The sequence below is a fragment of the Toxorhynchites rutilus genome, chromosome 1 (genome assembly GCF_029784135.1).
Source record: "Toxorhynchites rutilus septentrionalis strain SRP chromosome 1, ASM2978413v1, whole genome shotgun sequence".
Lineage (NCBI taxonomy): Eukaryota > Metazoa > Arthropoda > Insecta > Diptera > Culicidae > Toxorhynchites > Toxorhynchites rutilus.
Window position 1 is genome coordinate 117762324 of NC_073744.1, and position 15396 is coordinate 117777719.

At 42.2% G+C, this 15396-nt stretch overlaps 1 protein-coding gene across 1 annotated transcript; it reads left to right on the top strand.

Moving 5' to 3' along the window:
• Positions 1-4599: 4599 nt before the first annotated feature.
• LOC129761376 (uncharacterized) lies at positions 4600-8145 on the top strand. The gene has a single exon (XM_055759098.1). The coding sequence runs from the start codon at positions 4600-4602 to the stop codon at positions 8143-8145; it is 3546 nt and encodes a 1181-aa protein (XP_055615073.1).
• The last annotated feature ends 7251 nt before the right edge of the window (positions 8146-15396 follow it).

The window sequence follows — 15396 nt, forward strand, 5'->3', positions numbered from 1 at the left end:
AAAACATTTGCAAATTCTTAGCAGTTAACACCAAATATCTGTGTTTAATTTCAATTTAAGGTGTATGCCTCTAAGAAATACACTGTATAAGAGGCGAGAAATAAATATACACATTCCTGAAGGTAAATTCGAATAAACAGACAGCATCGGTTAGTGCAAAGCAAGTTCAAAATCACAAAGCAATATACTGAATGGAGGAGTACCTCACCCACTATTAATGCATATGTATGAACACTGTTGTGCACCTACCGGGTGCGTTCGGAGCACGGAAGGGAAATTAAATCAGTACGATATTAGCATTTTACACTCCGATTCTGCATACCTCTACATCAAGGGAAGAGAGTTTGTCCGGTCTCAATTGTGCAGTTCGGATATCCCTTTGGCTGTACCGGAAGGAAGGTGATAAACTCGGACCGATTCTGTAACCGAACCGAATCGAGCCTCTCCTAATGCTTGGCTGTGTCGAATGAGCTGGACAATAATTCTACACTGGTGAAAAACTGATTCTTACTAGATCCTAAGTGTTATTTAATCGTATATAGTTCATTTCCCTGGTTTTCCTTGTTATGTAATCTAGAGAAATTAATTACGACATTCAGTTTTTGGTAGTTAGCATCAGTCAATTGATCAAATTTATATGACTCTAGGAATTCCAATCCATCTTTACAATTTCACTTACAAAAGATCTACTGATTTTAGTGAATTAACAGAGAGCAGCAATCAGCTGCTCAAGGGGGAAAATAATATCAGAGACAGTTTTTGTGATTTCCCTGCGACACAAACAAATACACATACACCTTTTCACCAGGAACTTGAACTTTCACTTAATACAACGGGGACATCGAATTTATTGATTATTCGAGGAAAGTTTTCACGTCTCGCTATGTTTTTTTTGTGTGCTAACAATGTTTACATAGCGTTGAAATCAATAATTATTCTTCAAACTCAGCGCGAGCGCTACTTGGTAAAAATTCAATTTAAACTTTACCATCATTCCATAGCCAAATTGTCAAGACAAATTACAGTGCCAACAAGTACGTGACAGTAATACGAAGTGGATTTTTGTTTCCTTAGCTTCTCATTCAATGTGGTACAATAGCGAATACATTTTCGCGCCCCCGCAATCCCAATTGTGTCCCATAGGACCCGGCATAGTGAGACTATGGCGAGCGAGCGGGCGAAAGCGGATGGGACTTTTCTGCGCCGGAAATCTGTCCAGCAGTGAGCAAACCTTGTAAAACGTGTAAAAGGAAAGAACCAGGGAAGTCGCGCCGGAAGAAGCTGTATGCTCTCTTTTATAGTGCACTTGGAAGTACACGAAATCAGATTGGGTGACGACCCTATGAAAAAATTGACAATGCAAATTTCCGCTGATAATAGCGAGACCCGAAATTCCAAACGAAGTGGTTTCACACGCTCGAGTGCTTGGGTCAGCGATTAAGACCCTCCTCGATGCAATAAAATGCGCCACAATGTAGGGAACATTACGAGTTCCAAGAAAACGCGACAATTAAAAACAAGTATAATGTTCGGCAGCGATAAGATCGAGAATACCATATCGATGCACGACGTCGCATCATATTCCATAGACGGGGCATTCATCGTGGCGATGGTGATCGCCATCATTTACTACCATTGGAGGAGAAACACGAAACGACTGCGCGAACTGGAAGGGGCGCAGCGGAGGACTCGATAGTGTGAATGCTGTATAATCAAAATAATGCGAACGCTGTATAATCAAACGCACATTTTGTGCTGACATGGAGAAACAAGAAACACCCAAGTGACCTAAGCAATGTAAAATTTAAGGAAATACAGTTCAGTCTAAAACCGACCGTGAAGGAGTTAGTACTTAGTCCGAAAGCCGTGTTGGGCCACTATGGCCCAATACTAACATCTTAATTTTAACGAACAACATTTGGTGACCCCGACGTGATCGCACTTCGAGCGATCACGGACTCGCGAAAGTAATCGATTCTGATAAGTGAAGTGACATTCTCTCCGCGCGCGAAAAAGTGATGCCATTGCATGGCTGTATAATCGGAAAGTGAAGTGACATTGTCTCAGCGCACGGAAGATGTTGCGCCATTAAGTGGCTGAAACCAAGAAAATGAATCTCCCATTCGCGGGAAGTATGGTGTGCCACTGCGTGGCTAAAAATTAACAAAGTGAACTTCCTACTCGCGGGAAGTATGCTGCGCCACTGCATAGTTATTACAATGCGCCACTGTGTGGCTGAAAATTGACAACGTGAATTTCCCATTCGCAGGAATCATAACATGACACTGCGTGACTGTGTGATCAATAAGTAAACTTCGCCCGTGAGCGAAGCACGGTGTGCAACTGCGTGGAAGATGTGTGATAAACACGAATTATTGTGACTGATGTGAAAAATTTGTAAAGATGAATTCTCGACATTCCAACGACCTACTGTATTCCATGTGCTACATGTATATGAGGGATACGGAGGAGAATTTGAAACAGGACCCGCGTCGTACGCGGGAAGAAGCTGCAGCGATAAAACTGATAATATCGCACATGTTCAACTTGGCGGCAGGAGCCGCGGTTATAAACAGATACGAAAGCAGATTTACCACTGAACTAAATAGATCGGCTGAAGCCATAGCCGACTATTTAGACTGGAGCATAATCAATGACCCAGCTAAGTATTTGAGTCAATCAAACAAGTAAAGCGGTTAGTAATTATCAAATCAAATAAACATGACGACAAACGAGGACGATGCCGTTGAAAGCTGGAAAAAGCAGCTAACGGCACTGGAGCAAAGCATTGCTCCGATTATCAAAGACGCATGCAAATTAGCAGAAGACGACGACGAAGTCGAAACATTACTAGTGCAACAAGAAGTACTAACAAGCTTGTACGATCAAGCTTGTGCAGTGATACTGAAAATTGAGGGCCAAACGGGGCCCTCCAAGAGACGGGATGCTCTCCTCCCCGCATATATCAAGTCCAGAGCCAGTTTGGCAAAGAGAATACGGCATGCGCAATCACAGACGAATGAACCGAGTCAGGATGAAGGTTCAAGGCAAGTACTGGATCAAACAATGATCACCGGCAATAGCAAGGCCGATTATTTACCCCGATTGGAGCTCCCGAAGTTCCGTGGGTCAGCCACCGAGTGGCTATCGTTTAAAGCCCGCTTTGAGAAGCGGATTGCGACCCTAAACGAGGATGCAAGCAAATACGCTTTCCTGGCGAAATGTTTAGAATACGAGCCCGCTCGTAACTCCTGCGAAGCACTCGAGAATTCAGGAGTGCCTTTCACTGAAGCCTGGGCCAAACTGGAAGCAAGATTCTACAAGAAACGAATCGCATATGAAGGTTACTTTTACACTCTGCTGAAAATTAAAAGGATACATAAGGCATCGCAAAGAGCGATACTAGGACTGATCGACGCTGTCGATACACTATTGTCCGCCACTCGACAAATAGCAAATGAACAACCTGGCGAACCAGATTGCATCGCCAATGGGTTACTAATATGCTTAGTGAAAGAACGATTGGATGAATCAACACTTTCTAAGATTGAAGAAAAGTTGGACCTCCAGCGCATTTATGTTTGGAGCGAATTCAAAATAGAATTAGAGCGGCTGGCTAACCAGATGACTTGCAAAGTGGCTGCCGAAACGGCACACTCTAGTCATCGACCCCAGCCGAAAGTCGTAGCAGCAATCGAAGGCAAAGCTGAGACCACCAAAGACAAAAGGGAAGCACAGCGGTGCTACGTTTGTCACAATGAAGGACACACAGCATTTACGTGTCCTAAATTCACGAAAATGAGCATCCCAGAACGATGGGAAACTATCAAAGCAGGGAGGCACTGCTTTAATTGCCTCATACCTGGGCACTCAACGAAGGAGTGCAAATCACAACGGAAATGCCAAATATGCAGCACGAAGCATCATACACTACTTCATCGTGGAGACTCTCCCAAGGGGGACGAGATCCAACAATTGCATCCCGAGAAGGATGTCAATCAAGCACAAGCAAGTTCAACGAAATGACTAGCTCAGGAAGAATACGTCTTTCTGGGCACAGCCATAATTCATGTTAAGGGTGAGCAGAAATGGCACCCTCTTCGATGTCTACTTGATTCAGGGAGTCAAGTAGAAACAATCACAGAAAAGGCTGCTCGAAGCCTAGGAATTCCGCAACACTCGGTAAACGTAACCATTAAAGGAGTTAGCGGACAAGCACATGTTAAAAGGGGTATCAAAACTGTGATAGCCTCTCACGCAAGCAACTACAATGAAAGTTTAGAATTGATCATAGTGCCAAAGATATTGGACGATCAACCAAGCACAGCTATTGATGAAAAGGGTATACGGATACCAGAACAATTGCACCTTGCCGATCCCCAGTTTTACAGATCGAATGAAATCGACATTCTCCTCGGAGCGAGAATATTTTTCAAAATTCTAATGCCAGGCCGGCTTAGCGTAGCCAACGGTCTTACGTATCAAGAGTCCAGCTTGGGCTGGATTGCATGTGGGACGCTACGTCACAGCAGCCCATCAACCACTGTATTGTCTGCTACAAGGTGTAGCAGAAATGAATTCGAATTCCCACAGGACGAAATGGCCAAACTCATAGAGAAGTTTTGGCGTCTTGAAGAAGCGTGCTTTCAAGACTGGGAACCAAAGCAACATGACGAATGCGAGGCGGAAAGTCACTTCCGCACAACGTTAGAGATCGCTCCCGACGGGAGATACATTACACGAATGCCCCTACGGGGGGAGCCGTCATCGTTAGGCGACTCTTATCAACAAGCATATAGAAGATTCACATCGCTTGAGCAAAGGCTCAAGCGGAATGCAGACCTGTACAAAGAGTACAGGGCTTTCATGAATGAATATGAAACACTGGGACATATGGTACCAGTCACCACAGAAGACTTTCACAAAGTAAAGTATTTCATCCCTCACTCGTGTGTGGTGAAACCAGATTCAACATCCACCAAGGTTAGGGTGGTGTTCGACGCAAGTGCAAAGACGTCAACCGGAGTATCCCTGAACGATATACAAATCGTGGGACCAACCATTCAAAAGGACTTATTTGATCTGCTAATTGATTTCAAGACGCACAACGACGTGCTAGTAGCAGATATTGCAAAGATGTACAGACAAATTCACATCGCATACACAGACACTTGGTTACAATGTATTTTGTGGCGCGACAGCCCCAATGATCAATTGAAAGCGTATAGACTGACGACTGTCACATATGGTGAAGCGTCTTCATCATTCTTGGCCTGTAGGGCACTACACGAAGCAGCTGAAGATTATCGGTCGGTAAATCCGAGAATTGCCGACACCATTCAACGATCGTTCTATGTTGACAATCTAATGATTGGAGCGTCCAACGCAGATGAACTGACGGAGACGAAACGAGAAATAGAGCATGCATTGTCACTTCATGGATTTCCACTTCGAAAGTGGGCATCAAACAACGCAAGCGTACTGGAAGGAATTCCAGAGAAAGACTTGGAACCATTGATCCAAGTTGGTGACCAAGAGGTCATAAAGACATTGGGGATAGCCTGGAACCCCAAAACAGACGTGTTCCAGTTCATCAGTACGAAAAACATAGGTGAAACATACGAAGCGCTCACAAAGCGACAGATGGTCTCGAAGATTTTGAGACTGTATGACCCAATCGGATTGATACAACCTGTAATCATTACAGCTAAAATATTGATGCAAGAATTGTGGACTTATAACGTCAGCTGGGACGATGATGTTCCAGATCAAGCACTAAGCTCATGGAAGAAGTTCGAAGCTTCATTAGTGGAGCTCAGCAAGATAGAAATACCTCGGATGTCGACTCCGAGTCATACGATCGCACTAGATTTACACGGATTCAGTGACGCCTCCGAAAAGGCTTATGGATGCGTCATTTACTTACATGCAATCAACTTAAAAGGAGAAGAGAGTACGAATCTCTTATGTTCGAAATCGAGAGTGGCGCCTTTGAAGAAGGTCACTCTGCCCCGTCTGGAACTCTTGGCGGCGGCACTTCTAGCAGAACTAACTGCTAAAATAAAGAGCATTCTGGCCGGTCGAATCTCGTCGGAATATTACTACAGTGATTCACAAGTAGCGCTAAGTTGGATCAAATCTTCAAATACACGTTGGGGAACCTTCATTAGAAATAGAGTGCAGAAGATACACTCCACCACGAATCCAGAGCATTGGAAATATATATCTACGAAAGAAAATCCGGCTGATATGGTTTCGAGAGGAATTCCAGTCAGAAAATTACGCGAAGCAAAACTAGAATTTTGGTTACACGGACCGGAATGTATACGAAGAAGACAATATTATCTGCAGAGCGGCTACGAATACACTGCTGCTGCAGAACAGGAAGAGATTAAAGAACCAATAACACGATTGGTAGCAGCAACAGGAAAGGCATGCGAAGACTTAATCGCAAAATACCCGCACCATCACACTCATGACAAAACAGTAAGACACTTTGCATGGCTGTGTAGAGCCATAAACAATATGAAGAAGGTCAATAAAGACACAGGCATCAGAAACGAAAAGAGATCGGGCCCACTCACCACCACTGAATTGAATGAAGGACTAACACTCGTAGTCCGAATTATGCAAGCCACTATTTATCCAAATGAAGTAGCGGAATTACGAAAAACTGGGAAGGTGCCTACGAAAGGACCTTTCCAGCATCTCAACGCAATCGTCAGAAATGGAGTCATACATGTCACAGGGAGACTCCACAATGCAGAAATGCCCATCTCACAAAAGAATCCAATATTGATTCCCAAATCGCACCCATTTTCGAGGGTAATAATTCAAAAAATACATGAGGATAGATTTCACGCCGGAACAGATCTGGTAATAAACGAATTTCGACAAAGATTTTGGATGAGGGATCTCCGAAGGACCGTACAAGGAGTCATTCAACGATGCATCTTATGTGCCAAAGCGCGGCCCAGACGTTTACAGCAACGAATGGGACAACTGCCCTCGCCCAGGGTAAATGAATCAGTAGCGTTCACTCACACGGGAGTGGACTTATGTGGGCCATTCGAAGTATATCTCAATCAAAAATCGAAATGCAAGACCACAGCATATGCTTGCATCTTCATATGTTTTGCGACCAAAGCAGTTCACCTAGAAGTCGTCGAAGATCAGTCGACGGCAGCGTTCATATCAGCACTTCTCCGTTTCACATCAGTGAGGGGAATACCCGAGGTTATTTACTCCGACAATGGGCGGAACTTTGTCGGGGCCAGCAGAGAACTCAATCGTTTACGAAGAATATATAACAATGAAGTTTTTCAAAACAAATTAGTTGATATTGCGGCAACTCACAGAATAAGATTTTCATTCATTCCACCCCGAAGCCCCAGCTTTGGAGGACTTTGGGAAGCGAACATAAAGGTAGCCAAGCGGCTCTTTAGTGCAGCGGCCAGAGGAGCACAGCTAAACATCATGGAATTGCAGACACTGTTCTACCAAGTGGCCGCAATAATGAATTCGCGACCACTCACACCTGTTTACACGACGCCAGATTCACCGACCGCGATCACACCCGGTCATTTTTTGATAGCACGCCCAATGCTAGCCGTGCCCATCCCTACGCAGAGTGAGGATGGAAGCAATCTCACAACCAGATGGAAACGAGTACAATCGCAGCTCGAACAATTTTGGAGAAGATGGAGAGACGAGTATCTCCACCAGTTACGTGATTATGCAAAATGGACCAAGCAACAAGCCAACGTTAAGGTAGGCCAAATCGTATTGATCGGAGACGATCACCTTCCCGTAGCAAGGTGGCCTATGGGAATTGTCACACAAATACACCCTGGAGATGATGGAGTAGTCCGAGTGGCAGTAGTGCGAACCGCTACCGGAATTTACAAACGCAACGTGCGAACACTTGCTCCTCTACCAGTCGAGGAGCACACCATTCAACCCATTATAGAAGAGTATGACAACACAGCTGATAACGAACAGCAATCTCAAGCCGAAGCAATCGAACTAGAAGACGATCCCCCTCCCCAAGCACCCCAAATGATTTGGGACGGTAGACTACGCCCTCGTCCCAAAGGGGGGAGAAAATGGAAGTACACGAAATCAGATTGGGTGACGACCCTATGAAAAAATTGACAATGCAAATTTCCGCTGATAATAGCGAGACCCGAAATTCCAAACGAAGTGGTTTCACACGCTCGAGTGCTTGGGTCAGCGATTAAGACCCTCCTCGATGCAATAAAATGCGCCACAATGTAGGGAACATTACGAGTTCCAAGAAAACGCGACAATTAAAAACAAGTATAATGTTCGGCAGCGATAAGATCGAGAATACCATATCGATGCACGACGTCGCATCATATTCCATAGACGGGGCATTCATCGTGGCGATGGTGATCGCCATCATTTACTACCATTGGAGGAGAAACACGAAACGACTGCGCGAACTGGAAGGGGCGCAGCGGAGGATCCGACTCGATAGTGTGAATGCTGTATAATCAAAATAATGCGAACGCTGTATAATCAAACGCACATTTTGTGCTGACATGGAGAAACAAGAAACACCCAAGTGACCTAAGCAATGTAAAATTTAAGGAAATACAGTTCAGTCTAAAACCGACCGTGAAGGAGTTAGTACTTAGTCCGAAAGCCGTGTTGGGCCACTATGGCCCAATACTAACATCTTAATTTTAACGAACAACAGCACTCATTAACCTTCACACTACCCCCGATAAGCCAGCGGAAAGAAAAGCCCAGAGAGGGAAGGAGATGCCTGCAGACAGGCAACAGATTCTTATCCCCCGATGTCGGTTTACGAATTCAAACTTAACAGTTTTCTTTCGCTGCCTCCACTCACTTAGCTGCGAATAATTAAGTTTGACATAAATTTCATAATTGGATAAAAATGCAAATTTTCGACGCGGTGGTGTCAGAAAGATGACGTGAATGCTAAAATGGACACTGCAGCGAAGTGGAAAAGTAGCAACGGGAAAAGAAATGAGCCAGTTTCCCTTGAATAGTTCCTATGGGGTGGAGTTTGGCGATGATCAAGATTAATTTCCGCGGAATGTGATTCGAATGGTTAACCGAAATAAGCACGAAGTTTGAAAAGCTTCAAGTAGTATGTAAATCATTAAATCACAGATTACGAGCAGATGCTTTTCCTTGTAGGGTAAAAGGGGGGAATTTGGACCCCTTCAGCATATCGCCTAATATTTCCAAACCAATGCGGTCTGAACAACAAATAGCACATTGCACACTGAGCTACACTTGTTTCCTCTCAATCAATAACATTTAATCATTATATAAAGCTTCAATCTACCAAATATATCATAAAATAGAACAGATGATTTTTCGACATTAAAATTTTATGCGGGGTGATTTGGTCCAGTGTGTGTTTCATCGAAAAAAACATACTTATGTTTATGTAAAGTATTTTGGGATAATGTTACAATCAGTAACAGTGCTCTGGGATCGATACCAGGTGTCTTGGCCAGATTCCAAACCAGAAAAATTGGATTGAATCCATCTCGAATTCTACATGGATCCTTTCACTGTTGCTCGAGTATTTACAAACACTTTCGATGCATGGTCACAAAAAATCCGTTCTTGATGACCTGCGTTGCTCTTTCAAGCTCCTTTCTCTTCCAACGTTGTCTGTCCATCCTTTTTTGAAATTCAGCGTCATCTGGAATCAATTAGACCAAGGAAAAACCTCAAACCTGTAGGACCAATTCACCCCACACAACATACAAAAATTAAAATGCGATTAATTTCCTTTATTATTACCAAATTTACAGTTTCGCTGCATCAAAATGTTCCTCTTCTGTAGGCGAACAGAACTTTACTGCTTCTTCTTCTTCTTCTTGAATGGCGTTAACGTTCCCTGTGGAACTTTTGCCGTCTCAACGTATGTATTAACTAGCGTCATTTATTTATACTTATTTGAGATTTCTTAAGCCAAATAACACGCCTTGAATGTATTCCGAGGGACAAGCTCTAGAATACGCGTGACCACAGTGCAAGTCGAAGGAAATTTCTCTGACGAAAAATCCACCGACCAGAACGGGAATCGAACCCGAACACCCGGCATGATAATGTGAGACGCTAACCACTCGGCCACGGGTGCACTTTACGCACAATACACGAAAAGTTTGTTTAATCAGCGGAAAAAACATTAGAATCCCGAATGAAAAACTCACATTTTCTGACAATCAAAGTGCTTGATGTGTTCATTCTACCGTTCCCCTCTACATGTTAAATTTTACCAAAGTTTTTTTACAATAAAAGGAGATAATATTATAAAAAATCCAAGTTGAGCCGTACTTTTCAGATGAAGGGGTGGTCCAAATCACCCCGTATGACCAACTCACCCCGTGTTATCCTACATATTGGAAGGTTCTTATCAATATGTTCATCATCGAAATTCCCAATCGAAAAATATTAAACCCGTTTTTTTTTCTTTTTATCATTAAGGGACCCATTTCTATTTTAGGGTGGTCCGATAATATATATCTTTTCTCCTTCCCGAAAATAACTTTCTTTTACGCAGAACTACGTCTTTCATTAAGGGTGCCTAATCAGAAAACAGGTCACGTTTTTATGAAATAAAGTTGACGTAATAACTATTTTTGCCGCGAACGGATTTTAACGATTTACGTACCAAACGGATCGGAAATTACCTAAGATTTGTTTCTATGCTATATATTACAATCCTCTGGTGTCTAAACGATTTAAATTGATGAAAACTAGAAGCATTTCCATTTTCCCATACATTTGTTCTGCTCATTTGTGAACTTCCCTACCCATGCCGTCAAAAACGAGCAACTAATCGGCGATGAACGAAGGGGAATGATTCAAAGTCTCCGTGAACAAAGAAAAGAAGAAAAAGAACGAAGGCAAATATTTGCCTAGAGCATAAATATTGGATCTCGCTGGGGCAAACTTTCAGTACCGTTCTAGATACGAATATTTAATTCGATATTTAAACGTAGAAGCAATGTAGAACGTTTTAAAGTTTTTTTGTGAACAAAAGAATATCATTAGGACGGAGTGCGCAGTAGAATTTACGATCCGCAGCTGTACTGGAAAGAATTAAGAACAATCACGGCAAATTCAGCTTTCTCGGATGTTGACGTTAAACAAAATACAACCAATATTCGATACAATATCCGGTTATCCATATTCGTGGAGCTTCACGTTCTCCAAATCGGACAGAATCAAACGCTGAAGCAGATTCTATGGGGTAAAATACGCACTCGAAAATTATACATCAAGGTTCTAACGTAGAATGCTTATTTATGGACAACGAAGCCTCCATAAAATAGGTGCATTTTAGGACTAAAGCTCGTTTAGCCCATGGACCGATAAGGTGTTCTCTGTTGCTATTTGTTTTTGTTCCCAAATTTGCAGATAGTACAAGGGATATGCGAATATTGATCAAACCGAAATTTTTGTTACAAAAAATACAATATTCTTCCGGAAAATCGATCAGCTTAAACTCGACGAAACTATTGATCCCATCAATCGCTCGAGATCCCACGATGAATCATTATGTATCGATGTGTTGGACGAAATAAACAACTCAGTTGCACAACAAGAATCTGACAAGCTCATTAACGGAATCCGACGTGTGCAAATTTCATCGAAGTAGCAATCTAGGACCAAGATTTCAAGTGCAGTATCCGTAACTCTTGCTCATGCTGTTGGTAATAGTAACCTGTCGCAGTCTATCTACTCCTTTTATCACATCTCACCCAATAACAGACATCATACTGGCGATAATATTATCCGGCCGAACTGCCTTCAGTTTACGCAGTGAATTCGTTGTTATGTCTTCAATGCGGGTCCGGGTCTCAGGAAGCGGTAATTTGAGTTTAAGAAATGAAAAAAGTCACACCCATGTTTCGTTGCCAGTAATAATGCGTTGGATGAACGTGGGATCAATTTGATCGTTCAAGCATGTCTGCAGCCACTTGATTGCGATGAAATTTTCGAAGAAAATTGTGCTCTTTTGGCACTAGAAGTGCTGCGACTTTTCTCATGCTCTTAGAAAATGTTTAGCGGGAAGATTCAAAACTAAAAATTCCCGGCATATATTTAACAGAATGTACATTGCCTAAAATATTTATATTGATCGTTAAAACGATATATTCTGGAATACCTGGCTGTAGTACGGTGTCGATAATGTATCTTATAAAAAAATGACAGCGTTATCAGTTGATTTGCAGCAGCCATGGGAAACCAGGCAAGCAACTAAGTTCGTTGCTTCGTTCATACTACCAGTAGTGTTGCCACACGTACAGATTTATCTGGAGAGGTACAGATTTTTTCGTTATTTTTGGTACAGATTCTGTACGGTACAGGGTACATATTTTCGTCAAAAAGTACAGATTGGTACAGATTTTTTCCTTTTGCAAATTTCCTACATTTGAACAAAACAACATTAACGTACATGACGACTTTTACGCCGCTATATCGCTTGGTGCTGCTGATCATAAAAGCATTTACAATGCAATAATTGATCAGTTTTATAAAGACTCGTTGTGTTAGAGGCGTTTCCAGGGTCCTACAATAGCAACATACAAGATCTGAAGAATGAATTCCGCACCCTAAAGGTAAAATTATTCCGTACGGAAATCACAGTTTTTGAAAACCAGCATGTGCAGGATTGGTGGACAAAGATTGGATTTCTAAAAACGGTTCGCTCGCAATTTCTGCGTTTCGGTGCCTTGTTTGTAACGTTCTCATTATGCCTTACTCGTCGGCAACTGTCGAGCTATATTTTTCTGAATTTAATCAGAAAAAAATAAGCTTCAAAATCGGCTCAAAACATCGTGCCGCCACAAAAATTTCAATAAATTATAGTGTACAATTTAGATTCAGAAAAACTATGTTAATGCATCATCAAACACACGAATGACTTGCACATGTAAATAATACTACATTTACAGTAAAAAAAGTAGTAAAAAAATATGTTCATTCTACTACAACAGATTTTTTCTACAACAAATTTTTTCGATGGCACAGATTTTTGGAAGAAAAAGTACAGATGAGAAAGATTTTTAACTCCTCTGGTACAGATGAAAATGTGGCAACACTGATTGGCAGCTCAACCCCCAAGCGAAGAAGTTGGACATGATGAGATACTTCATGTCCGACGGACAACTTCCCTCCCTTCTGAGGAAATACGAGAGTAAATGGACATTTTTAGGAGGAAGCGTCAGACGAAACCGACCATGTCTGAGCAGCAGGCATTCACCCAGAAGGAGCTAATAAACAAACATCCTTCCAGCACAATGGAAGACTTTACGCTGGACGGCAACGACTGGCAGAAGAACAGATTCTATACGAATATATCTCTCATATCAAATTCTCGAGAAACATGAAAGAAATGCCTAAGTCGCTGTTCTTCCCTTCGGAGATTGCGCAGTGAGCGGGATATACAGTACGAAGTGCAGAAGTTGCCGCCTTAATCACGAAATATCACGCGAACAAGAGTCTGGTCTGGACCTGGCCTCGGTCCATTTTCTTCATCATCATTCGAAATAAGTCCATTTTGTTAATGCAAATTTTACCATCAAAACGAGTTGAGAGCACGTTGAATTGGTTAATTGAACTGATTGAGAACAAAGGATAACCTACGCATTATAAACTTATTGTATTTCATGCGAAATCAATGTTACTTTTGTCAAGGATTAAATGAAACCTAGTTGATTATGAAGTTATGAAACACGGGCTTTGTGACGTGGGACTACATCTAACCACAGTATATGGGGGTGAAATGAAAACCTATTCACAGAACTTGCAGAAAAAAAATGAAAGATTTCGAATATTTATAACTCGAACATTTCTTAATAGATCGGAAAGATGTTTGTATCAATTGATAGGAAACATTTCTATTGAATAATTGAAACAATTGAATAACTGTAAAATGTCAAGCGTTGTCTAAACGCCCTAGCTGCCAAGGTTTGATTGACCCGACTTACGGTTTCTCCAACACAGACTTCAAAATCAATGTACCTGTGGGAATCCGCTTTGCAAATATACATGCAAGTAGAGTGTTTTTTTATTCCCACCGAGCTGTTCCCACCTAACACGGACTTCTAAATCAATGTGCCTGGGGAATCCGCTTTACCAATACATGCAAGTCGGTGGTATGGATTTCAAAACAAAGATGTCTGGGGGAATCCACTTTGCAAATATATTCAAGCTGCGAGTATTTTTGTACTCATTTGTCTTTGTGCAGACCGGGAGTTGTATCCCTAACACGTACTTCTGAACTGAGAAGCCTGGGAAAATCGCCATTCCAGATACTAGAGGTGACTGAACTTCGAGAGCTACGAACTATGTAATGTAAAATACAATGATCGTTTGACAATTCTTCCGTTCACATATTTTGGTAGTCCTAGGCGTCATATCAAATGTAAAAGGACGGCCATCAAATTTATTTGTAACGAAAAACATAATCCATTACAATGCATGAAACGATTTTACATGGTAACGGTTCAAACTTTTTACTTACAAAGCAAATATGTTGAAATCAATTGAATTCGAAAATTGTTTCATTCAATCGATAAATTAATCAATACAATACAAATGCTTACTAAGACAACGGTAGTCCCACGTCAACCTTGCGGTTATATTATAGATATTCCTGCGGCCGAACAGGAATCCAGGTAAGTATAGATTGGAAGAGAGAGGTTGGTTTGGGTTTTGTTACTCACGCACAATGCCCGCGCTCAGCAGCCGGTCTCATCGGTCCAGGTACGATGAGCGGGGGTCAGGCTCTACCAGACCTCACTGTACTGGCCTCCAAAACGTTCAACCGACTCACCTGTGTGCGTGTGGAGCAGCGATAACGATGGGGGCTCGCTAACCACCGGCATATCCTATAGGTACCTTCTCCGTCGGTATTATAGCGAGGAGGGTGGATGTCGCCCGTCGTGGACGGTTCTCGGGAGCAGCAACTTCTCCATCCTCTATTTTCTCTCGCACTTCACTATTAGAATTTCTTTTCTTGAATCTATCACGATTCGATTCCTTCGACGGTCCGTGCGCTCAGAAGGAGTCGAATTCCTTCAACCTTCCTTTACAGCTCAATTGTTTCTTTTCCACTTCCTTCCAATCCCTCTTTTCATTCTCTCTATCTCTCTCTCTCTCTCTCTCTTTCTCTCTCTCTCGTCGTTTTTCCCTTCCGTTGTTCTGCAGTTATTTGGAGACCGGAAATATCCCAACCGGTTCCAAGATTTTTGCTGTTAATCTTAACAACTATTTCATTTTCATTTCTTTGACAGCATGCATTGCTTCAACATAGGTAGGCATTTATAGCAGTTAAGTTAGTGTTGGTTAATTATTGTTGGTTTTATTTTTTTTTGT